Raw genomic sequence first — 27429 nt, 5'->3', positions numbered from 1 at the left:
TGCAGCTGTGTACTTTAATGTGGTGCCTACATATCACGCAAAGCCATCAGTAAACCAGGCCTAAGTCTCCTCTTCTTGTGTTGATTGATCATAAGGAACTCCCCTTGAAGCCACAGGTGCAGGCAGGGAGAGAGAAGGTGGGGCAGCAAGAATGGGAAACCATGGGCATTTGGGCCACTTCTTCATGTAATTTATTGTGCCTTTAGGGTCTGCTTAGGCCCAATATGAAATTGGAGTTTCACATTCAATGATGGAGTGCTGCTGTGCTCACCCAACTTTATGGCTGGTGAGTCAAATAACACCCAGTTCATGATGGGTAATTCAGGTTACATGGTAGGTTGGTTGCCCACTGTTAAGTCTTCAGTCTCTACTCAAGACCCAGTAAAAGGCCAAGAGCTATTTCTTAAGAGGAAAGTAGTTATTTGCAAAGGATGACAGGACTTTTTCTCCAAAACTCTAAGGATCTGACTTGCTACTCACCTACAGGGGCCACCAAGGGCTCCAAGCAGCATCCCTGTCTGCCAGGACAGTCTAAGCCACCATGGACGTCCAGGCTCCTGTGGCCCAAATGGCAGAGCAGCTTGCACAGCAGCCTGGACCAATGCAGAGCCTTCTCTTGTTCTGAGCCACACTCAAAACAAGAACCTTTTCAGATCACTCAGTAAATGGGGTGGGAGGAACACATCACAGGAGGAATATGCTACCTCCAAAATGCAAAGAGAACCACTGGGTTCTGTACCACAGCTTTGGTTGTTAGAGGGGCCCAAGGAACAACTTATCGTTTACCTTAGACACGAGGTATTTTGACATGCCCACACCACTTGAGTCCTAGAAGTTTCACTACGGTAGAAGGTCCCTGCATTTTTGTTAGATTTATTTCCCATCCTTTAACATGCAAATACCAATAATTTGCTCAGTAGGTCTAATCAGCATATTGTCATCAATGTAATGGGCCAGTGTAGTATCTTATAGAAAGGAAAAGTGACCAAGATCCCTGTGAACTAAATTATAACATAGGGGCCGACACACCCTGAGGTATATAACATGGAGAACTGATATACCCCTGAGGCATGACAGTGAAGGTATATTACTGGCTTTGACAGTTTAAGCAAACCACTTGTGGTGGTCCTTATTAACAGGAATAGAGAAAAAAGATTTTCTCCTCTCACTCATAAGTATTCTCAGACGAATCCAGAATAATGTTTGACCAAATATGTGGACACCCTGTGGCCCAGCCACAAATACCCATATAAACCGAGATTCAATAACTGTTAACATTTTGCCATGTTTTCTCAGCTTGGTGTTCTGTGATTACCTAGATGGGTGGGGTGGCGGCTGGGGGTGGTGGTGGTAGGAGGGAGGTCCAAGAGGAAAGGGATGTATGTATATATATAGCTGATTCCTTTCATTGTACAGCAGAACCCAACACAACATTGTGAAACAATTATACTACAAAAAAACCCCACAGTTTTCACAAAGGTGCCTGGACATAATATCAACAGAGAGATGTACAAAGAACCAGCAACAATCAATTAAAAATGTAATGGAAAAAGGGGCCCAAGTAACAACAGCAATAAAAGTTATAAGATAACTAGATAACCTAGGAAACAGAACAAAAAATATGCAAGAGCTAAAACTTAAAAAGACACAAAACTTTATATTAAAAGGTACAAAGGAAGACCCAAATAAAATTAGAGACATTTCTGAGTGAGATAATTCAAAACTATAAATGTGTTATTTTTCCAAATATTAATCTAAAAAGTTAATTCAGTCTCAGCTCATCTCAGTGGGATCTGTTTTTGAGTTGACATTGTTCATATAGAACAAATGTGCTAAAAATATATCCAAAAAAAAAATTTAAAAGAATACCCCAAAAGGTATCAAGGCCAACTATAAAACTACAGAAATTAGTATAGAAATGAGACACTACAGAGTCCAGAAATAAATCTATGCATCTGAGGGAATGTTGTAGAGGATAAACATTTCAATTTCAATCAAGTAGAGAAAGAATGGTCTACAAGAAACTGCAAACTCAAATGCCTATAGAAGCCAAGGACGAGCACAAATAAGTGAAGCAAGGATGGCATGGTACTGTGGCTAACACATGGCCATGCATGACAGGGGCAAGGCCTAATTCTGCACTGGTAACCACTATGTAGGAATTTGTTGCCAGATCCTTTGACTTTTTAAGAGAAACTAGAAATAAGGACTTAAAATCTCTTAATTAAAAAAATTAGTAATTAATTCAAAGTTTTAAAAAAACCTTTAAGGGCCCAATAAAATATGAATGCGGGCCCAATAAAATATGAATGCAGGCCCAGCTCAGTCAGTAAACTACCAGTCTTAACTGCTCAGTTGCTCAATAATAGTCTATACATCAAGCAAGGTTAGATCGCTATATTAAACCACAAAGAAAATTAAGTTTCAGGTGGACAAAACATACAAATTTTTAAAAAGTATACCTTAAGAAGTAGATTTACTTATATAGTAATAGTATCAACAACAGCAAAAACAGAAAGATAGAAAAGGAAACAAGAGAAATGGCTTAAGCAGGGAGAGTAAAGAAAAGGATTATGGTATCTATTAAAATCTTGCCAGGTTTTTACTGCCTTACTCTGAACTGGGCCAAAGTCTCTTTTCAAGGGACAATTCCAAGTCAAGGTACCAATTTCTAGCAATTAGGTATGTCATGGTAAGACAAAACACGCTAAGCACACGCAAATAAAGGATACATGTATTCCTTACTGATAATTTATTATACTGTGATTCTTAACCAAGGTTCACTATAAACACCAGTCTTTTTGTTAGCAATACCTGGAAGTATCTCTGGTCAATCAGAGCCTGCTGCTGGTTATCTTTGCTGGGCTCATCTTTTCCCTCTTTGGACTCAGCCTTTTTTTGACTGATAATATTCTGTAATCTAAGGGGGAAAAAAAACCAAGATGATACATACGCTTTACTAAACAGTGGATGGATTAAGATGACAAAACGAGCCAATGATCCAGCTGCCCTCCCGTTAACTCTGTCATTTTACATATGTGTATGTGCATGCATACACATGCATATAATCATATATACATTTTTAATTTAAGCCATATTGTCACTAGAAAATGAGAAGACCCTCTCAATAGACACAACGTAGTAGGAATCCCTGAAAACAAAAGGAATCAGACTGATTAAGAAAAGTTATAACCATTCCCCAACACTTACAAAGAACAGAATAGGAAAGAACTACAATAAAGGATGAAAACAACTTCCAAGGTGCTCCAAGTTTGATGTTGTAAGGGTATCAATAAACAGTGGCAGGGCAAACAGTTTGGGCACTGCAACAGCAACAACTGGACAGCTTGTTCCTTCCTTCATATTCCACTGGTGCCAAAGAGAAGACAACAGTGAAACCTGCTAATCAAGAGGGCATGAAAACTCAGAGACCATTGTTCCAGGTGGCCACCAGAACTCTAGGGGAGAGTCTCCGTCCAAAAATCTAAAAACATATGTATCCACTTAGAGATACTCAAATAGCTCTAAAAGTCAGGTGTCGTAGACATTTCTCCCCCACCACCTGCCTTAGAAAAAAGTCTCTTATTAAACCCACTTCAAATTAAACATCTTAAATCTGAGTATGCTTATCAGTTTCCTGTGGAACCGTGACCCATTAAACTGATTCCATGACTCATTCATTCATAAGCTTGACTTGCTGTTCGTAAAATATTTTCCTACTAAAAAACAATAGCTTTCCCACTGTTTTTGCTTTGTAAACTAAATATAATCTCCATGTGTTAGCATTTGAACTTCATGCTGTCAGTCCTAATCTAATATTCCTCCTGACTCCTTTCTTAACGTCATCTCTTATTACCACACTACAATTATCTCCTCCACTCACATGTATTCCCCTTGATAGTCATTCAACTGTTTTTCTGTGCTCTCTGGAGGACATATATCCGAAACAAAATAAACAGAATTAACTCTAGATAAAAGTCAACCTCTTTCCTCTAGTAGACACAAAGACTTCCCAATCTATTTTTCACTTGTTTTGTTGTTCACTTGCTCAGCTGTGTCTGATTCTTTGTGACCCCATGAACTGAAGCATGCCACGCTTCCCTGTCCTTCACAAGCTCCTGGAGCTTGCTCATACTCATGTCCACTGAATCAGTGATGCCATCCTACCATCTCATCTTCTGCTGTCCCCTTCTCCTCCTGCCTTCAATCTTTCCCAGCATCAGGGTCTTTTCTAATGAGTCGGCTCTTCATGTCAGGTGGCCAAAGTACTGGAGCTTCAGCTTCAGCATCAGTCCTTCCAATAAATATTCAGGACTGATTTCCTTTAAGATTGACTGGTTGGATCTCCTTGCAGTCCAAGGGACTCTCAAAAGTCTCCTCCAGCACCACAGTTCAAAAGCATCAATTTTTTGGCATTTAGCCTTCGTTATGGTCCAACTCTCACATCCATACATGACTATTGGAAAAAGCACAGCTTTGACTAGACAGACCTTTGTCAGCAAAGTGATGTCTCTGCCTTTTAATACACTGTCTAGGTTGGTCATAGCTTTTCTTCCAAGGAACAAGCATCTTAATTTCATGGTTGAAGTCACCACTGGTAGTGATTTTGGAGCCCAAGAAAATAAAATCTGTCACTGTTTCCATTTCTCCTCCATCTATTTGCCATGGAGTGATGGGACCAGATGCCATGATCTTCATGTTTTTAATGCTGGGTTTTAAGCCAGCTTTTTCACTCTCCTCTGTCACCTTCATCAAGAGGTTCTTAAGTTCCTCTTCACTTTCTGTCATTAGGGTAGTGTCATCTGCATACCTGAGGTTATTGATATTTCTCCCAACAATCCTGATTCCAGCTTTAGCTTCATCCAGTCCAGCATTTCACATGATGTACTCTGCATATAAGTTATATAAGCAGGGTGACAATATACAGCCCTGACATATTCCTTTCCCAATTTGGAACCAGTCTGTTCCATGTCCAGTTCTGTTGTTTCTTGACCTGCCTATAGGTTTCTCCAGAGGCAGGTAAGGTGTATTCCTATCTCTTTAAGAATTTTCCACAGTTTATTGTGATCTGCACAGTCAAAGGCTTTGGTGTAGTCAATAAAGCAGAAGTAGATGTTTTTCTGGAACTCTTCTGCTTTTACAATGATCCAACAGATGTTGGCAATTTGATCTCCAGTTCCTCTGTCTTATCTAAATCCAGCTTGTACATCTGGAAGTTCTCAGTTCACATACTGTTCAAGCCTAGCTTGAAGGATTTTGAGTATTATCTTGCTAGCATGTGAAATGAGCACAGTTGTGCAGTAGTTTGAACATTCTTTGGCATTGCCCTTCTTTGGGATTGGAATGAAAACTGACCTTTTCCAGTCCTGTGGCCACTGCTGAGTTTTCCAAATTTGCTGGCATATTGAGTGCAACACTTTAACGGCATCATCTTTTAAGATTTGAAATAACTCAGCTGGAATTCCATCACCTCTACTTCCTTTGTTCGTAGTAATGCTTCCTAAGGCCCACTTGACTTCACACTTCAGGATGTTTGGCTGTAGGTGAGTAATCACACCACCGTGGTTATCCAGATCATTAAGATCTTTTTTGTATAGTTTCCATTTGACTTTTCATCTATTTACCCTATTAATATACTTGACAGTTTTGCCTAAAAGCAGTGCCAAAAGCATAGTGTCTAAGAAACAAAAGTAACATAGAAAAGCCAACAGCTCTCTAGGAGGACTACAAGTAAGCGGACATATCTGAATTTACATATTAACCTTGCATTCAGGTGAAAAAGTTTAACTTCTCAACAAACTGTTTACAAGTGTGATTAACATTATATTATGGATATCCAACATTTTAGCTGCCAGGACAGTAACCTAAACATGTCATTGAATGTACTAGCTACAGTCACTCTGGGAAATGAAATGTGATTTAATTAACTAGGTAAATTAAGAGATACCCTTAATTTAATAACAATGACAACATATTTGGGAGCCTGGTGGTGATAATAATTAGTATTTATTGAGAACCTTCCCTCTGAAGGTACTCTTCAAAGCACTTCACATGTATTAATGTATTTAATCCCACTGTTTTTCTATATTTATAGAAGTTAAAGATTAGTAAAATCTAGGAACTTATGGGAAACTGACCTTTGGTTCAGCTAGTCTCACAGTAAATATCTGCCATAGCATAATACTTCTGAAAACCTTTGTATACAGCAAAACCACACATGTGAAAATAACAGCGGTCAGGAGAAAAGTGTTAGAAATCAGAGTATTTAAAAACTGATGCAACTATGTAACTAGACAACTAACAAAAAATAATACTTGGTGCCTCAAGATAAGTTAAACAGCTCAAGTATGTCTTGAGGCTGTCTCCAGTATTACAAAATCCATAGCCAACAGAACAGAAATGTTGGCTTGAGGGTGCCAAGACTACGAAGATGGAAGGTGCGCTCCTGGCCAAAGAAGCCAAGGTTAAAACAGGTGGGGAAAGAAGTACAACTTGCCTTCAGCCTCCAGTCTGTCTAATGCTGGGGGTCAGGGAGGGAGCCTTGGGTACAGGTTCTCATTTTAAATTTTCTTAAAACAGAGCTGAAAGGGCAGGTGCCTACCTACTAGCAAAGCTTTCCCCTTTTCAAAGTCTATACTATTCTCCTTTTACCATGGGGGAAAAAAATCACATGAAAACAATGTAACTACTATGTTAATCTAATTATTCCCTTATTTTCCAATTGCATTTGACTTAATTGGTGTTTTAGAAATCTGTGTTTAAGCAGACTATGCTGCACTCAGAAATATTCCAGGATTGTTTTGTAGTCTCCAGTGGTGAGCAGAAACTGAAGGCCATAAAAATCCCCTAAAATGGCTAAGGAATTCTTCACATACTTAGCAGATACTCATTCCACATAGCCAGCAGCAATAGCTATGTTTCTCTGTGGAGTCTGGGAAATCCAGAAACTGCCCTTCCAACTTAAAAACACTGTTATCTCCTGTTTTCGATAGCCATCCCCCTAAGTTTCCATGTGCAGACACTTTATAGCTTTTAACCGTGTCTGCTGAAGCCTTTTCATAATTTCATGGTGACTCTCATGCTGGAATTCTGTTTGGGAGATGGATGGGGAGCCCTAAATGAAACACTTTTTTCACTTTGACTCAGGTATGTTTCCATATCCTGCCCTTTCCCTAGCCTATGAAGCCACAGGAGTCATCTGTGCACCATGTCACTTGCTGAATGCCATTTCATGGGGGAAAATGGGATACTGAGAAGCCAACCCTTTTCTCTTTGGCCTCTTGTTTATATTATTGAAGTAACTGAATAAAGCCTTGATGATTAATTGGCTTGGCTTATTCTAACTGACCACCTCACCTTCTGCCAGCTCAACACATGGGTGATAAGATTCTGATTTTATTTTCTTCTAACAAAATATAAATAACACTGAAAAAATTAAATAGAATTAGTGTAGTACCTTTGGCTATCTTGCACTGGCAGATCTATTTGATTACTTCCTAGCAACAGAACTTCATAACCAACTTACTTATAATACTAGCTCAAACAAACTTTTGTATGTTAAATTAATATCATTTGATATTGAAGATTGATTAGTTGAGAAGTAAACACAGATCTAAAGAAAAAATTTAATTTTCTCTGGTTATAAAAGGGAAAGAGACTTTCCCCTCCTTTTCTTGTAGCATTTCCTTTAGAAAACCTGTAGCTGTAAATCCTTTCTAAGTATGTAGATTCTGTTAAAATTTAAATAAGCCTCCTGCTTAAAATTAGCAGTGTCTTGGAAGCCTTAGAACCATCTCTTTGAAATAAGGACATCAAGGAAGAGGGTGCCTTGTCTCCTTTTCCCTATTGGAGCTTAGCCTAGGATCTTGGCTCTAAGTTGTAACTTTCCCCTTGTCACAAGATATAATTAAAAGGTGAGATTTCCTTTTGTCTTTGCAGTCTCTTTAGCATACTGCCTCTAATGCACATAGCAGTCTGGCTCAGTATTTATCCCAACTGTTATATAAAACTGTTTCTTTTTTTCCCTACACATGTGGAGAATATTCACTGGGTTGACAGATTTTTATTTCTAATTATTTCCTTAACATCAGTAGTTCTTTGAAAAAAATTCTACCTCTGCCCCTGCAAAAAATAAAAATTTGAAGTTTTACATTTAAAAAGTTTTTTTCATTGGGTTTTTGTTTGGTTTTAATTACTATTAGTGTGAGCTTGAGAGTCCAAATGCTTAGGTGTGGTCTGATGTCTTTCAAAGTTCTTCCACATGCCACCTGTGCAATATGGGCAAGTTATCTAACATTCTTAATTCTGTTTCACATCTAGATACTATAGAAGTTTAAATTCCAAATATAAATTTCTAAAAACACAAATCATTTCTTTAAAATTCAACAGAAAAATATAGCTAGGATTGGTTCTAAATCACAATTTTAAAGTCTAATAGTGAAAAATCACTCTCAAAATCACAGCACAAATGAACAACAAAAAATATATACACAGTAAATTCTCATTATTCATGGCAATTATATTCAATAAAGTTACTGCATACACTGAATTAGTGAGGACTGAACCACTGCTCCTAGGGGAAATACAGGATCAGGTGTCTGCATGCCTCTCTGGTCACATTTTCCTCAACTGATCAATATGTAACCTTGATTTATGTGTGTTAATGTTTAAAGACATTAAAAAGACATCTTTTTTAATATTGTTGTTTAATATTGGACTCATAGCTAACAGCACCATAACTTATGCCTAAATGAAGTTTCTCTAACATATATATATTCTCTGTACGGTACATCACAGCCTTCTTGTGAATAGAGCACTAGATTGTACTTCAACACCATGCTTGGGACCATCTTGGAGAAATTACCAATCAAAAGCAAAGAATGGAAAACTACAAGCGGCATGTGACAACAGAAACAATGACTGTTTACATCATGAAAGCGGAAATGTGGGCAGAGTATCACCTTGTTCAATAGCTGAAAATGTGTATACTGGGCATGTCCATGAGTAACTGTGCAAGTGCCACCACTACTTATTTGAAGATTAAAAACTAATTACAGTAGGTAGGCAAATTCACAAATATGCAATCTGCAAATAATGAGGAATGACTAGGTATCTCGATGGATATATGTATAAGCATTTATGTGTGTATGTATGTTCACTGATACACTGAAGTCAATAAAAGTCCAGTGAAGGGGATCAGGACATGCCATTCCAAAATATGCCCTTTTAAGGGAGTTCCTAGTGGCCTAGTGGATTCCAGGCTTTCACTGCCTTGCCCCAGGTTCAATCCCTGGTCAGAGAACTGAGACCCCAAAAGCAACATGGTGTGGCCAAAACAAAAACAAAACGTGTCATTTTGACATAAGAAATGTTTTAAACAGAAGAAACTTGAGAATTGATACATACAGGAAGAACTCTCTGACCTCCCCCCTTTTCCCTGAAGCAGACCAAGAGATCCTCATGAGAGGGTACCCTCAAGGAGGGTAACAACCTGCCCTCCTTGTACCCTTTGTCTCTGAAGCAGGGAAATCCAAACTTTCCCCAGTTTATTACCCTCAGGTTACACCCTTTTGTATTATTACATTTTCCAACTTTCTACTCACTCTTCATCAAACCTAGTTTTAAAATGCTCAGGATTAACTGTTTCTTCATTGAGTTAGACAAGGCTGGTCATGGTGGAGAGGCCTGACAGAGCGTGGTCCACTGGAGAAGGGAATGGCAAACCACTTCAGAATTCTTGCCTTGAGAACCCCATGAACAGTATGAAAAGACAAAATGATAGGATACCTAAAGAGGAACTCCCCAGGTCATTAGGTGCCCAATATGCTACTGGAGATCAGTGGAGAAATAACTCCAGAAAGAATGAAGGGATGGAGCCAAAGCAAAAACAATACCCAGCTGTGGATGTGACTGGTGATAGAAGCAAGGTCCGATGCTGTAAAGAGCAATATTGCATAGGAACCTGGAATGTCAGGTCCATGAATCAAGGCAAATTGGAAGTGGTCAAACAAGAGATGGCAAGGGTGAACGTCGGCATTCTAGGAATCAGCGAACTAAAATGGACTGAAATGGGTGAATTTAACTCAGATGACCATTATATCTACTTCTGTGGGCAGGAATCCCTCAGAAGAAATGGAGTAGCCATCATGGTCAACAAAAGAGTCCGAAATGCAGTACTTGGATGCAATCTCAAAAACGACAGAATGATCTCTGTCTCCAAGGCAAACCATTCAATATCACAGTTATCCAAGTCTATGCCCCAACCAGTAACGCTGAAGAAGCTGAAGTTGAATGGTTCTATGAAGACCTACAAGACCTTTTAGAACTAACACCCAAAAAAGATGTCCTTTTCATTATAGGGGACTGGAATGCAAAAGTAGGAAGTCACGAAACACCTGGAGTAACAGGCAAATTCGGCCTTGGAATGCGGAATGAAGCAGGGCAAAGACTAATAGAGTTTTGCCAAGAAAATGCACTGGTCGTAGCAAACACCCTCTTCCAACAACACAAGAGAAGACTACACATGGACATCACCAGATGGTCAACACTGAAATCAGATTGATTATATTCTCTGCAGCCAAAGATGGAGAAGCTCTATACAGTCAACAAAAACAAGACCAGGAGCTGACTGTGGCTCAGATCATGAACTCCTTATTACCAAATTCAGACTGAAACTGAAGAAAGTAGGGAAAAGCGCTAGACCATTCAGGTATGACCTAAATCAAATCCCTTATGACTATCCAGTGGAAGTGAGAAATAGATTGAAGGGCCTAGATCTGACAGACAGAGTGCCTGATGAACTATGGAATGAGGTTCATGACATTGTACAGAGATAGGGATCAAGACCATCGGAAAAGAAATGCAAAAAAGCAAATTAGCTGTCTGGGGAGGCCTTATAAATAGCTGTGAAAAGAAAGGCGAAAAGCAAAAGAGAAAAGGAAAGATATAAGCATCTAAATGCAGAGTTCCAAAGAATAGCAAGAAGAGATAGGAAAGCCTTCTTCAGCGATCAATGCAAACAAATAGAGGAAAACAACAGAACGGGAAAGACTAGAGATCTCTTCAAGAAAATTAGAGATACCAAGGGAACATTTCATGCAAAGATGGGCTCAATAAAGGACAGAAATGGTATGGACCTAACAGAAGCAGAAGATAATAAGAAGAGGTGGCAAGAATACACAGAAGAACTGTACAAAACAGATCTTCACGACCCAGTTAATCATGATGATGTGATCACTAATCTAGAGCCAGACATCTTGGAATGTGAAGTCAAGTGGGCCTTAGAAAGCATCACTACAAACAAAGATAGTGGAGGTGATGGAATTCCAGTGGAGCTGTTTCAAATCCTGAAAGATGATGCTGTGAAAGTGCTGCACTCAATATGCCAGCAAATTTGGAAAACTCAGCAGTGGCCACAGGACTGGAAAAGGTCAATTTTCATTCCAATTCCAAAGAAAGGCAATGCCAAAGAATGCTCAAACTACCGCACAATTGCACTCATCTCACATGCTAGTAAAGTAATGCTCAAAATTCTCCAAGCCAGGCTTCAGCAATATGTGAACCGTGAACTCCCTGATGTTCAAGCTGGTTTTAGAAAAGGCAGAGGAACCAGAGATCAAATTGCCAATATCTGCTGGATCATGGATAAAGCAAGAGAGTTCCAGAAAAACATCTATTTCTGCTTTATTGACTATGCAAAAGCCTTTGACTGTGTGGATCACAATAAACTGTGGAAAATTCTGAAAGAGATGGGAATACCAGACCACCTAACCTGCCTCTTGAGAAATCTGTATGCAGGTCAGGAAGCAACAGTTAGAACTGGACATGGAACAACAGACTGGTTCCAAGTAGGAAAAGGAGTACGTCAAGGCTGTATATTGTCACCCTGCTTATTTAACTTACATGCAGAGTACATCGAGAAACGCTGGAATGGAAGAAACACAAGCTGGAATCAAGATTGCCAGGAGAAATATCAATAACCTCAGATATGCAGATGACACCACCCTTATGGCAGAAAGTGAAGAGGAGCTAAAAAGCCTCTTGACGAAAGTGAAAGAGGAGAGCGAAAAAGTTGGCTTAAGGCTCAATATTCAGAAAACTAAGATCATGGCATCCCGTCCCATCACTTCATGGGAAATAGATGGGGAAACAGTGTCAGGCTTTATTTTTTTGGGCTCCAAAATCACTGGGGATGGTGACTGCAGCCATGAAATTAAAAGACGCTTACTCCTTGCAAAAAGAGTTATGACCAACCTAGATAGCATATTCAAAAGCAGAGACATTACTTGGCCGACTAAGGTCCGTCTAGCCAAGGCTATGGTTTTTCCTGTGGTCATGTATGGGTGTGAGAGTTGGACTGTGAAGAAGGCTGAGTGCCGAAGAATTGATGCTTTTGAACTGTGGTGTTGGAGAAGACTCTTGAGAGTCCCTGGGACTGCAAGGAGATCCAACCAGTCCATTCTGAAGGAGATCAACCCTGGGATTTCTTTGGAAGGAATGATGCTAAAGCTGAAGCTCCAGTACTTTGGCCACCTCATAGGAAGAGTTGACTCATTGGAAAAGACTGATGCCGGGAGGGATTGGGGGCAGAAGGAGAAGGGGACGACAGAGGATGAGATGGCTGGATGGCATCACGGACTTGATGGATGTGAGTCTCAGTGAACTCCGGGAGATGGTGATGAACAGGGAAGCCTGGCGTGCTGCGATTCATGGGGTCGCAAAGAGTCGGACACCACTGAGCAACTGAACTGAACTGAACTAACTGTTGCTTCAAGTCTTCATTTCTTCTCAGGTCAGGTAAAACTTAAATAAATTTATACTTTTTTCATGTTAATCTGTCTTTGTCAGTTTAATTTTTAGGCCCAGCCAGAGACCCTAAGAGGACTGTGAAGTTTTCCTCCTCTGCACTTTCTCCTCTGACTTTTTGTCCACCTTATATATTCCTCTTTTCAGCTGCTCCTTAACCAATTTTCCTATCTCAGTTAATGTTCCAACAACTACTTCGTTATTCAGGACTAAAAATTAGTCCTGATTAAGTTTATTTTTGTATCCCTTTGAGTCTTAATCTTTTCCCCCTCAACTGCCTATACCCCTAATCCATCCTCAATTCATCATCAAGTCTGATCACCAAGTTCTACCTCCAATATTCCAAATACTTCTTACTACCTCCACTCCTGCCACCTTTGACCATGTCACCACCACCTCTTGTCCAAACTTGTACAATAGCAACTCTCACACCATTTTACACTATAGGGGCTCCCCTGTTGGCTCAGATGGTAAAGAATCTGCCTGCAATACAGGAGACCTGGGTTCAATCCCTGGGTCAGGAAGATCCCCTGGAGAAGGGAATGGCTACCCACTCCAGCACTCTTGCCTGGAAAACCCCCATGGACAGAGGAGCCTGGTGGGCTATAGTTCATGGGGTCGCAAAGAGTTGGACACAAATGAGTGACTAACACATTTTCACCTGTACTATATCAAAACTGTCTTATTTTTTCATTGCCCTTTACATAAGATTCATGAGAACAGGAACCTTTCTTTTTGGTTTACCACTGTAATTTCAGTATCTAGAATGCCAAACAGATAGGAAGAGGTACTATAAGTACATAAAATGTTAAGCAATAGCAGGAAGGGAAAAAATATTAATTGAACCTTTCTGAACCTTCCATTTCTCTTTTTTAGTTTTCCTTCCCTACTATCTTAACTCAGTATGTAATTCCTGGAAGGCCAGAATACTTGCCTTTCACTGCGGCATGTGTTACCATAAAGAAAATATAGCTATCACTGAAAACTGAATCAACATAGGCTAATAGAACTGATTTAATACATCTAATGCATATATTAACTCATATCATTTTTAAAATATTTCATCCCCATGCTCACCACACTACTTCAAGTCTCATTCCCTTGAATCAAAGAGTAGACATAGCTAATTTTCAGAAAATACTATCACTATTTGAGGACCAATTTGCTGAAATTCCTGTATGTGCTTTTCAAAGTCATAAAAGAGAAGTGGTGGATATGAATGGCTCACTACATTCATTCTGATACTTTAAGCTTTAAAATATGATAAGGCTATGTATTATTCAGGTCATCACTACCACCAACAAAAATTTGGGCCTTGTTGCCTCTAATTTCAATGATTCTCTTGCAATTTCTCCATGACTTCCAAAGTCAACTAATTAAAATCTTTGCCTTTTATATCAGAAAATTACCTTTTCCTTGTTCTTATTTAAGATGAATATATAGCCAAATCTATCACAGTAGAAACTTTTTAAACTGTGGAACCAGAAATATCCCTTGTTAAAGTCTTCTCCGCACCTCCCCACCCCCCCACCTCCCAGCCCTGCCCATCAACCTGGTAATTTTAAGCCACAGCCACTATCAGGTAAGTTGACAGGTTAGTAAAAATAAATAATAAGACATAAAATCCTAATAAATTTGTAACTATGGTAAAATATAATTACTTGATGTTTTTCTTAAGGGCTTTCTCCAGTTTCTTCACTTGTTGTTTATAAAGTCTTAATTCATGCTGTGTGGGCCTGTAGAAAATAAATCATGTTGAACACATTCAATTTACTTAATAAAACTATAAAGATATTTAATAATAATAAAGTATACTCTATTACTTGTCATAAATATGCTTAAAAATTCTTAAAATTTTTCATAACTGCTAATGAGGTATTTATTGGCCATTGGATTTCTTCTTCTGTGTATCCCCTATTCAAAACTTTCTACCCACTTTTATTGTTATTAACCTATTACTTGCTTTTATAGTGAATTATCTCAAATGCACAAACAAGAATAGAGTAAAACAAATAGTGGTGTGTCCATGCCTCAAGCTTTATCAAAGCTGAATAGTGTTCTGTTTAAAATCTTTTAACTAAAACCTTATACAGCTACTTCAAACTCAGTGTCCCTAATTACTGCCATTGCTCTCTCCTTCCCATACCATGGGCTTCCCTGGTGGCTCAGCTGGTAAAGAATCCACCAGCAATGCAGGAGACCCCAGTTTGATTCCTGGGTTGGGAAGATCTGCTGGAGAAGGGATAGGCTATCCATTCCAGTATTCTAGGGCTTCCCTTATGGTTTAAATGGTAAAAAAATCTGCCTGTAATAAGGGAGACCTGGGTTTGATCCCTAGTTTGAGAAGATCCCCTGGAGAAGGGAACGGCTACCCACTCCAATAAGTCAGACACGACTGAGCAACTTTCACTTTCACTTTTCACTGCCCATACCACAGGTAACCACTAGCTCAAATTCACTGTTCATTATTCCCATGCATGTTTTACAAATTTTCCCCTCATATTTATATAACCATAAATGTACACATTACTATGTGGCAGGCTTTTAAACGTTACAGAAATGGTTTTGATCGTAGGTATCAGTTTCCTCTCCATTAAAGTATAAGCTTTACAAAACAAGATATTTGTTTTGTTCGTTATATACGATATCAGAACTTAGGACCGTGTCTAACTTACAATAGGTATCCAACAATATTTAATGAAAAGTCTCAACATTGTACATTCATTATTACTTTCTGTCAACATGTAGAGTGCCTTCCTTCTGTGGTAGTATGCTTGTATATAAATAAACCTTTCTGTTGTATGCCATTTAAACTTAAAAATTTTTCTCCTTTCCCACAACACATGTATATGATGAAATAAGACATTCTAAAGTAATTTGGAAAAAAATTAAAATAAAAATAATTTATGAAACGGAAACTTACTGGCATAGGCTAAATCTATTCTGAGTTCCCTACTGGCATAGGCTAAATCTATTCTGAGTTCCTAGCCAGTTTTATCTTCTTCCTATTTTCTCACTCCCCTTGCTTACGCACATATTTTTGTTCTATCATATGAGAGGCTAATGACTAAAATGAGTATACAAATATGAGGTCCCCAACATTAGTTTTAGAGTAAAGGGGATAGGATGGCTGATTTAACATTCAAAATTCCACGATTTGCTTAAGTAAAAGTTAAATAAAAATGACAAGTTTCTCTCACCTGGTTTCCAAATCTTTTTGAAGATTGAGCTTTTCACTTAAAAGTATATCTATCTTAGTTTTTGATTCCTTGAGTTGATTCTGTAATGACTGCAACACAGTGAATAAACAGTTAACTTTCCTAAGAAATTAGATTATTATTTTACTTTATTAAAAAGTATTTATCAATCATATAGTCCTCCATACCATTAGAAGGCCGTTGTAAGTGGGTAAAGCACTCAGGCTTCTATAATCTTCTTCTTCTGACTGACTTTCATCTTCTTTATATAGTCTATGAAAAAATACATGTAGTGTATTTATGAAAAAATTATCTCCAAAGGAAAAAAATTCTAGTTAACAAAAATTAAATCAATACAATAAGGGCTTGATAACCTCAACATAAACTAAAACTTAAACCAAATTTCCTACTTATTCTTACAGAAAATTGTATTAGAACATACTACTTATTAACTAGTACTACAGTATACATTTGTTCACTAATGCCTTAACTGGAATTTAAGATCCATGCAAACCAGAAGTTTGTCTTGTTCACCACTCTATCTCACTGCCCAGAATAGAGGGCTTAAGAAGGGGTAGAAAAACACCTGTTGAATGAACAAAGAATATTGTTTTCTCCTTCCAGTACTTTTAGATCACAAAAAACTATATCAAAAAGTACAGAGTATAAGTGAACAAGGCCACAAGTTTAGTGGCCCTGATTAAGTCTTGACATCTTCATTAATGAGTTGTATTATTTGGGTAAGTCAGTCTCTCAGAATTTTTCTTCTCATCTGTAGAACAGAGATAATTTCTATCACATCTACCTCACAAAACTGGTTTTAAAAGTAAATAAAAGACATCAAAACATTGTGTGAGCTACAAAGTACTAGCAAATCAGTATTAATGTTTTTAAAACCGGTAACACTAATACTGGGCTGTCTGAGATGGTAAACGCTAGGTACATACAGGCAATGAGTGCTTGAAATATGGCTAGTGCAACTATCCATTTTAATTCTATTTCATTTTAATTAAAATTTTAAAGGTGAAGCAGTGTAAAATATCCTTCTGTTAAACACAACTTTATTGTTTAGGACTACCTTCCACTTTGATGCATCATGTTAAGGTATTAATGTTGCGGCCTGGGTTGTACAGAGTGTGTGTGTGGTTTGTAGTACCATATATTAATACAAATTCACCACCAGTCTAGTCAGGATCAATGGATTGATTCAATCAGAATGATACCAATATAACACTGTTTGTTCTGATACTATATTTATGGAGATAGCTATATAAATCATAATTGATATATTTATCATTTTAATTATAAGAACTAAGGCTTTTAAAAATTATGGACAGGTTTTTTTAAAAAATCAAGTGGAGATGAAAACATCTGAGAGAGTAAAATAACTGAAACAGTAAACAAAAGAGACTGAAAGAATGTCACAAATTTCCTGATGAAGAACAAATTGGAAAAGCTGTTGGTTCAGCAGAGATGAAAGAAAAATTTAAAAAACTGATAAACAGGACTTCATGAAAAGTAAAACAATTCTGAGCTTCAAAGGACATCATTAACGGGGAATAAAAAGAAAATTTACAGAATGGGGTAAAATATTTGCAAACCTGATAAAGAACTTGTATCATAATTTGACAAAAAGACAAAAAAACTCAATTTAAAAATGAGCAAAGGACATCAGTAGGCATTTCCCCAAAATGCCTACTGTAAACACATAAATGGACAGTAAACATATAAAAGACATTAATCATTAGTTCTTTGAGATATCACTTTTTGATATTCATAAAGTTGTGTCACTATCTCCACAATCAATTTTATTTATATTCTGGCCATGCCATGGAGCACATGGGATTTTAGTTCCCCAACCAAGGATCAAATCCATGCACCCTATATTAGAAGCAGGAGTCTTAACCACTGGAGCACCAGGGAAGTCTCTCCACAATCAATTTTAGAACATGTTCACCACCCACGGAGAAACCACCATCCCATTAGCAATTACTTTCCGCTTACTCTCTACCCTGAGTCCTACTTTACTACAATCCAATTCCTAGGCAACTACTCATCTACTTTCTTTTTTTATGGATTGCATATTCTGGACATTTCATGTAAATGGAATTGCATATTTTGTGATGTTGGGTTGCAGGGAAAGAGGGGCTCAGGGCAGAGAGTGACTACTAATGGGTATGGCGTTTTCTGCTTCTCAGTGGATGATGTCCATGTTCTAAAACTGACTGCAGAGATGGTGACACAATTTGTGAATATTCTAAAACTACTCAATCATATACTTTAAAACAGTGAATTTTATGGCATGTGAATTAATCTCAATAAAGTTATTTTTTAAAGTTGTTAAATAAAAAATGTTTTAGGATAATAAAGTAGATAATGATAGGAAAGTATTTTCAGCAAATACATAATAGATACATTAAGAAATTTCCTCTCAACAGTCAAAAAAGAATCTAAGTCACCAAAATCAAAATTAACCACACAAAAAAACTTCTAAATAAGTTTTTAGCAAAATCTGAGCTTATAACTTTTGAGCTCTTACACAAAAATAGAAACTATTCTTACATGAAATAAATTATTTTCTATGAAAATTTTGCTGCAAAATTATGAGAAGATAACTAAAACATTTTTATAAGAAAAAGGAAAGATCTTCAATTAAGCCCACAAACAACTGCCTGGAGAATACAAGACCTTTCTTATAATACCAAAGAGCAACTGATTTAATTTTAAAAATTACATTTTTAGATGAATCAAATGCTCAATTAACACTGTGGGGATGTTCTGTCATCAGAGGACCTCCAGATTTATTAAGAAATGTTGACAAGTGGAAGCTTTAAAAAAAAAATCTGACTTATGGCACATCTTTGAATTTTACATATCAAAGAAGAATTTCACCAAGACATGAAACAACCTTTTTCATTTTTCCACAACAGAAGGTAGTTCTGTAACATCAGAAATTTAGATTTACTAGGATTTTTTAAAAACTGCTTTTGCAGTCTTATTGCTTTGCTATACTGTATAAGACATATTGGAAATCTGCTAGTTTTTTGAAACAGACTGTGAATGTCATGAATTCAGTTGTTAAAATTATACAGCACATACATAAATGTGATGCCAGTTTGTAGGACCATTGAAACAAACAGAAAACAATGACTTTAACCATCTTTTGTGTTTTTTGTCAATGCTTATTGGTTGAGTCATGGAAAAGTTACAAAGACTAACTATACTGTTAACCTGAATTCAAAATTTTCTTGGAAAAAAAAGTACTTGCCAAATGCTGAAACACAAATAGTGTGGTGGTGGTTTAGTCACTAAGGCGTGTCTGACTCAAGTGACCCATAGACTGCAGCCCACCAGGCTCCTCTGTCCGTGGGATTTTCCAGGCAATAATGGAGTGCTTTGCCATTTCCTTCTCCAGGGAATCTTCCCGACCGAGGGATCAAACCTGGGTGTCCTGCACTGCAGGCAGATTCTTTACCAACTGAGCTACCAGGGAAGCCTACTCACTCGTATCACTCTATATATGAGTAAGCAAAATTTGAAGCTCCAAAGAAAAAAAGGCATGTTTGTGTCTAGCTAATAGGTTATGAGAATTTATATTGAAATGAAACTTTATAATACAAATCAATATTGACTTCATACATGTTTTTCTAATATTAATAATATGATTTTAGTTGCTACTGATAGATTTAGAGTTGCTCTTCAATTTTGCAGCATCCTTCTGAATTAAATAGAAGTTAGTGAATTTAAGTTGGGTATAGTTTTTAATCATTAATTCAGTCAAACCAATTATTCTAAAAAAGATGAGTCAGTTGTATAAATGTAGATGTAAATATTAAAGGAAAAAAATTTTTGTACTTGACTTAGTTGCTAGAGAACTTTCAGGTATGTATAGAACAATCTGGGTATATAAGTCTATTTTTGAGATAGACTTCATGAAATCTAAATACAGATCAAATACCTCTGATGAAAATTTAGTGTTTGATTTGAGGTGTGCTATAACACCAAATTTCAATGGCTTGGAATGAAAAAAAAAGTGAAATATCAATGATATCACTGATTACATGTTGAAATGGCAATATTTCAGATATTAAATAGATGAAAATGTATTTCAATGGTTTCTTTGAAATGCCAATATTTCAGATATTAAATAGATGAAAATGTATTTCAATGGTTTCTTTTTACTTTTTAACTTGGCTACATGAAAAATACAAAATTATATATGTGGTTTTCATTACATTTCTATTCGAGACAGCTGTACTAACATATCTCTCAGACGTTCTAAAACATGCTAGTCTTTAACAAATGACCATGACCAAATAAGGATACTGGGTAGCTTCTATATAAAAAGTACTGAGACCGATGTATGGAGAAGGATAAACGGCAACCCACTCCAGTAATCTTGCCTGGATCATCCCACGGACAGAGGAGCCTAGCTGGCTACAGTCCATGGGGTCACAAGAGTCAGACATGACTTAGCGACTAAACAACAAGAACAAGATAGATTATATAAAGTATTTCAATTTATTAGGTGAGGAACATTTAGAAACATTTAGAGGAGTTATTTAAATTTGCTCAAAGTCTCTCAAAGAGTAAGCAGTACTGATGAGATTCAAACTGAAATCTCTCTGGCTTCAAAGCCTGTGTACTCAAGATCATTTCCTATGTGAAGTCACGCAGTCGTGTCCGACTCTGCGACCCCATGGACTGTAGCCTACCATGCTCCTCCGTCTGTTGGATTCTCCAGGCAAGAATACTGGAATGGGTTGCCATTTCCTTCTCCAAGAGATCTTCCCAACCCAGGGATAGAACCCAGGTATCCCACATTGCAGGCAGACGCTTTACCATTTGAGCCACCAGGGAAGCTGAGCCACCAGGAAACTAAAATATCTGCCATTATGGCTATCTTGTTCTCTCAAGAGAAACCTAACACATATATATAGTAGAGGAGACCAATTTTAAATTTATGTAGACCTAAAAGGAAATGAGCTTCAGTAAAGAATCATCACTTTATTTTCCTAGAGTCCTTTATTTAGCATTGACAGATTTTGCGTGTTTTTTTGAACTAAAAACATAATTTTAAACATCTACAATTCTCACTTGGACATGGGATCCTCACAGCCAAATTCCTCCCACCCTTTCTCCAATGGCTTCCAGAAGCCCCAGGAAGGACCTAGTGTTGAAAATTATGCTTCTTGGGGGTAGAGAGAAAGAGCAAAACTAGGGAAATCTTGTATTTTATTTTCTTCCCTAATCCAAATTATGTTCAACCAGAGGTGAACCTCAAAGTTACCTGCTTCCATTTTGCAACACCACTTAAAAATTTTCTATCTAAAGAGAAGGATGGAATTAGACAAGGAGACTTCATTTTACTAATTCATTATAGAGCTATTTTCCCTGGGGTAACTTTTCAAATGTCTCTAACATCTCAGAAGAAACTCAATCTGAATCTTGTAGTTGTTATTCCTACGTTATTTTTCTTGGTTCTTTAATCCTATCTACCAAGCCAGGGAAATACTAATAGAAAAAGCTAGCAATATATTCCATGTAATCTATGTTGATATATTAAAGAAAAATAGGTAAAGTAACAGAGCTGAGAACCTATCATTTTAAAACTTACTTTTCCTCTGTTTCAGAAATTGTAGCATGTCTGCAGTGTTCTAAGACTTCCAACTGCTTAATACTTGCATTCAAATTTCTGCTGCCTTGACTGCGGCTTCCTCTGCTTCCCCCGAGTTTTCTCATGTATGGTGGCAGAACAGAAGACCAGTCCATAGCATCCAGAAACTGCCTTTCACAAGCTCTCTGGAGGCCTTCTCAAGCCTGTGCCCTAAAGTAGAGGGTCCAAGTGGTGTGCCATAGGTGTGCTGTGCCAAGATATTACAAATATGCCAAGCACTCAAGACAACTGGCCAGATTTTCTTGAGCCAATTACCCCAGTGTGGTATACAAACACCACTTTCTGTGTTACATGATGAGAAAAACTTTGGCCAACACTGCCTTTTAAAAAGGGTGTTAAGCAGAGTGCTTCTACCTCCGCAAGAGGCCCATGTCCCATCTGTCTTCTTCCTTTGTCTTGCTCCCTTAGCTCTACAGGTATATACATCCTTCTCCTATGCCTCCTATTTATCCCACTTAGACCTCCAAATCATAACCCATCTTCCTTCATTTTCTCTTCTCTCTCACTTCTTTCAAGTAATATAATACTTGTCAGCTAATTCTTACACCCTCTTTTTAAGAGTTCGCCTGCTTCTTCAGGTGATCCTAATATCCTACTAGTAGATCTCAAAATCCACCTTGAAGCTGCTACAATCTCTCTATCAAGTTATTTACTCTTAGAAGAGACTTAAGTTTTGTTCACTCAATGAACTATGAAAAATCCTCTCCTTAGGACAGACTCTTCAACACTGCAAAGTATAAATGACTTCTACTTTTTCATCTGTGAGAATATTGTGTATAACGCAGTCCCTATTTTCTTCCTATATCTTTTCTCCCTTAAGAGCTGACTCATTTGAAAAGACCCTGATGCTGGGAAAGATTGAGGGCAGGAGGAAAAGGGGACAACGGAGGATGAGATGGTTGGATGGCATTTCCGACTCAATGGACATGGATTTGGGTGGACTCTGGGAGTCGGTGACGGACAGGGAGGCCTGGCATGCTGCAATTCATGGGTTTGCAAAGAGTCAGATATGACTGAGCGACTGAACTGAACTGGGAGACATTCAATCCAAGTATCTGACCTAGGCATAATTTGTACAAGCCAAAGTACTTCACTTTAGTTAGTCCATGATGATGGGATTGTTAAGCAAAAAAGTAATTCTTTTCCCTCAAGATTTCATTCCTCAATCCCAGATGTTCACTATAAACTCATGACAACCAAATTCAACAATACCTGCAACAGCCTCAATCCTTTTATTATATTTAGTTAGAGGATCCCAGTTTACATAACTTCAGAGGCAATCTCTCACACCACATTCTACCTGAGACATTTCAAAGATGGCTACACTAAATCTTCTCTACTCTTACTTCAAATCTCAAATGCTCTCTTCATCAACTAGACTGGGGGTCAGCAATCTGCTGCCTGTGGGCCACAGCCAGCAGGTTTTTAAAATAATGTTTTATGGAACATGGACATGTCAATTCATTTACTTACTGTCTATGGCTGATTTCATCCTGTAACAGAGTTGAGCAGTTGTGAGAGTCTATACAGATCAAAATGCCTAAAATATAGTGTGGCCCTTTACAGGAAAAAAGTCATCCAACTCCTGAATCTACATCAGAATTTACTAAAGATATAGAGTAAAGGTTGCAGATAATATTCAGTCTGGACCATATAATATTTTTAAGGGCACTCAGTTTTAATTGCAAACATTAAAAATCTGATTTCATTTACAAACCTAACCGTCTAACTTCTCAAAAAAGCAGATTTAGCCACAGTGGGCTCACATTACTGCATGGCATCAACTGGCTAGAGTATATAATAAATGGCCCCTTATAGACAGCTCTCCAGTTTGGCACAGTTCCCACCTAACCTGCTTTACTCATTTTTGATTTTCTGTGAGCATACCAATCTATAACCTCTCAAGCTATGAAATTCTTCATTTTGCTTCTCTTCACTCTGACATACTGTGACTGTTCATTTTAGTGTGAACTTGGCTAGACTATGATGCCCTGATACTTGGTTAAACACCAGTCTAAACACTGCTGTGAGGTTATTTTTTAGATGTGGCAAACATTTAAATCAATAGACTTTGAATAAAGCAGATTACTCTTCACAATGTGGGTGAGCCCTGTGCAATTAGTTAAAGACCTTAGAAGAAAAGACTAAAACCTCCAAGAAGGGAGGTATTCTGCCTCCAGATTGCCTTCAGCCTCAACACTGCAACATCAACTCTTCCCTGGGTCTCCAGCTGGCATGCCAGCCTTACAGATTTCAGACTTGCCAGCTTCACAATTACATGAACCTATTTCTTTAAGACAATTCACTCTCTGTGTATGAGGGTACATTCTACTGGTTCTGTTTCTTGCTAGAACCCTAGTATACATACTTACAACCCCATCACCCAGGTTTTCTGTATCAAAGGAAACAGTATCTTCCTTCTTTCCAAGGCCAATGATGTCTTGTTCGTTTATAGCTTACTCTTGGTCCTCCATGGGAATGACTGCTCTCCATACTACCTCTATCTATGAATATATCAACAAATCCCTTAAAGTTCAGAGAAACTGGCTTAATTATACTGCCATTAAAAAGCTTATCCTTTTACATCTATGAACTTTTGCTCATAGCATATACGTAGCTTCTTTTTTCTTTTTTTGCCTTTCTGCTTTCCCAAATTGTACTTATTCAAGCGCAAGCACAACCCCCATCTGTTTTTTAATGGCTTCCCTGGTTACTCCATCCAAAACCAATTTGTTCCTGTTATCAACTCCTGTATTACTGACTGACTGCACACTTTTTAGTAATTACTTTTATTGCAACATTATATATTAGGGTCTTAAGTCTCACATTATTTTTCTTAACTATTAATGTGTTTACATTTAATCTCCTTTACTAGACTGCAAACTCCTAGGAGGTAAGAATCATGTTCAAAACATTTTCCTATCTCTACAGAATCGAACACCATGTCTACCATCTTAAAACACAGCTTCATTTGAAAGAGAAGTTCCCTGAAGTTATTTGATGTTTATCTATTTTATCTGTTCAGATAAAAACAGAACATGGCAGAAAGTAGGTGCTTAAATAAATATTTGTTAAAAGAACTGTTCCATTTATAAACAGTGAAACAAAATAGCCTTTATATTAAAGGCCTTAGATATTTATATTAAAGTACTTTAGATTATTTGGCCTTAGATATCTTTCAGCAATTTTTGGTTAGTCAAAGATCATTTAAAATTTTACCCTTACTGCTTTAATCAGAGGTGAAAACTGTGCTTTATTTATATACTTGATTTTGCACTATAATGTTTTATCTTTATCTCATAAATCTGCATACTAATTAATTAGGCTGTACTTTGGCAGGAAGCTAATCCAATCCTACACACTGTGTTGATAGACTCAGTAACTATCTAGTGGCTAGATGACATCAGCAGAACAAATCATAATACCTCAACAAAATAAAAATACTATTTCTTCTGTGACCAATACTTAGTGATTATTAAATATACATATTTTAATATAAATGAAACAATGGATTTTAACATAAGTGGTAAAGTACAGTTTTAAAGATTCTTTATAAAAAGGAATTTATAGTTACATATTAGGTAAATTATACCCATATCCATAGATTTTCAAAGCATATTTTATGTTTCAAAAGGCCATAAAAACTTTTGTTGTAATTCATAACTTGACAATTACTTTTAAAATTGTAATATATGACAAGTCATACCTTTGTTTATGAAATTTTCTAAGTTTAGATTCATAGTAATCAATAAGGCAAAGCAACCTAGAAAACAGATGAGTTATTTTTAAAATGTGGTATTGGAACATTTACTATTGTCTCTATTCAATTTCAAATTATAGTGATAAATATCTGCAAATTCATAAAAAATGTAAGTGATTTTTGCCAGAAGTATCCCACTATGCCATATATTTTAATTTTAATGTATACATTTTTAAATAACCACAGACATTAAATCTCAACACATTAAATGTATATTCTCCTTGATCAAACAGGTCTACCTTTAACAATCACTCCCACAGAAACATTTGCCCAAGGCTATCACTTAAGATGAACAAAGTTGTCCAATTCATTATGAGTGAAAACTCAGACACAATCTAAACATTCTTCAAGGGAAAAGTTAAATAATGGCACATCCATATTATAGAAAATGAGGAGGCATTAGAAGAGATAATGTAAATTTGTAGGAAAAAATTAATGTTGCATAGCCAAATGTATAACTATTTTTTAAAGAAAGCAGGTGTATATGAGTCTATGTACTGAAAATGAACTATATGACTTCCTAACTGAGGGATAATATTACCCGAACTGGGGGATGGTACTGGTTGTCACACTGAATAGTTGGGGAGGGAGCAAAGATGCTTAAAAGTTCATTAATGAACAAATGAATGCTCATCATACCCTACAATGAAGAATGGTCCCACCCAAAAAGTCAACAGCACTATTGCTGTGAAACACGAGGAAGAACATAAACCAAACTGTTAAAAGTGGTTATCTCCAGGATATGGAATTAGGAGAAGTAAGCAGGTTTATAACATATTACTTTATATACTTTTATATTGTTTGAATTTTTGTAGGCATGCAGTGCTTTTCTAATTAAAAAAATCCTCAAAGAAAAATAAAATAACACTACACTTTCACATACTATTCTTTTTAAAGCAAGAATTTTTAGTATTTCACTCTTGTACTTATCCATCTCCTTTTTTCAGAACTAATTCAACCAGTTGTGCTTTTAACATCGTAACTTTTTGAATTATTCTTTCCCTTCAACTTTCCCCATCCCAACACATATCAGCTTTCATATTATTCTGCAAATATGCTTTAATTTCCTTTACATACTTTGCAAACCCTCTCACCTCCCTCCTTCCCCAATGCTATTATCCCATTTCTATTTTTCCTGCATGATAAACTTCATTCATTCTGAATGACTATTACCTCTACCGTCAATAAACTTTTAAGGAAGACTTACTATGTGTCAAACTAGCAGCTGAGCAAATAAGACAGTAGGAAGACAAACATAAACCAATGAGGTGGCATATAAAACTCCTCACCATTCTCTCCTTCAAACATTCTTGTTCCTCAGTTAGCCTGACACCCAAACGTAACTTCTTTTCTGCCTTTTCTTTCTGTCTAAACTTTAAAGCTCTATGGAGTTGGGCCTTTCTAACTATAGGCCTGATAGGGCTTCCCCGGTAGCTCAGAAGTAAAGAATCCATCTGCAATGCAGGAGATGTGGGTTTGATCCCTGGGTCAGGAAGATCCCCTGGAGAAGGAAACTGTAACCTACCCCAGTGTTCTTGCCTAGGAAATCCCATGGACAGAGGAAACTAGAGGGCCGCGGGGTCGCAAAGAATCAGACAAAACTTAGCAACTAAACAACAGGCATGATATCTCTATGTGGCTGACAGAAGATATCTAAGTACATGTTCATAGATAAATCCATACTCCTCCTGTCCCTTTCCCCAAATCTAGCTTGAAATCTGGCTATCCTTGACTTCTCTCCTTCCTTCAACATCTATAGTCAATTGGTATACACAATTCCTGTCCATCTCTGCAGTATCTCTTCTTTCTTTTTAGATCTGCGTTATTTCCCAACTAGACTATTACAATTGATCATTAACTGCTTACTCTAAAAAATTAAAATTAAGGAACTGATCACTGCTCTTACCTTCCCTGTAACAAACCATACAGGACAACCAGACAGTCCCTACTCAATAGGAAAGGTGCTTTTTCTTAATGGAAGAACTCCAGCA

The 27429-nt window shown here is 37.2% G+C and overlaps 1 protein-coding gene across 1 annotated transcript in view; it reads right to left on the bottom strand.

Annotated features, from left to right (window-relative positions):
* The window catches only part of CEP70 (centrosomal protein 70), a 66817-nt gene that overhangs the window by 12608 nt on the left and 26780 nt on the right, over positions 1-27429 (bottom strand). Inside the window, exons 6-10 of the mRNA XM_052641970.1 lie at positions 25385-25441; positions 16190-16274; positions 16005-16093; positions 14466-14540; positions 2815-2920 (exon numbers count right to left, since the gene is read on the bottom strand). Coding sequence (XP_052497930.1) covers positions 2815-2920; positions 14466-14540; positions 16005-16093; positions 16190-16274; positions 25385-25441 — 412 coding nt within the window. The remainder of the gene's footprint in view (positions 1-2814; positions 2921-14465; positions 14541-16004; positions 16094-16189; positions 16275-25384; positions 25442-27429) is intronic.

The sequence above is a fragment of the Budorcas taxicolor genome, chromosome 1 (assembly GCF_023091745.1).
Source record: "Budorcas taxicolor isolate Tak-1 chromosome 1, Takin1.1, whole genome shotgun sequence".
NCBI classification, from domain to species: Eukaryota; Metazoa; Chordata; class Mammalia; order Artiodactyla; family Bovidae; genus Budorcas; species Budorcas taxicolor.
This window is presented reverse-complemented; position numbering and strand designations above follow the sequence as displayed.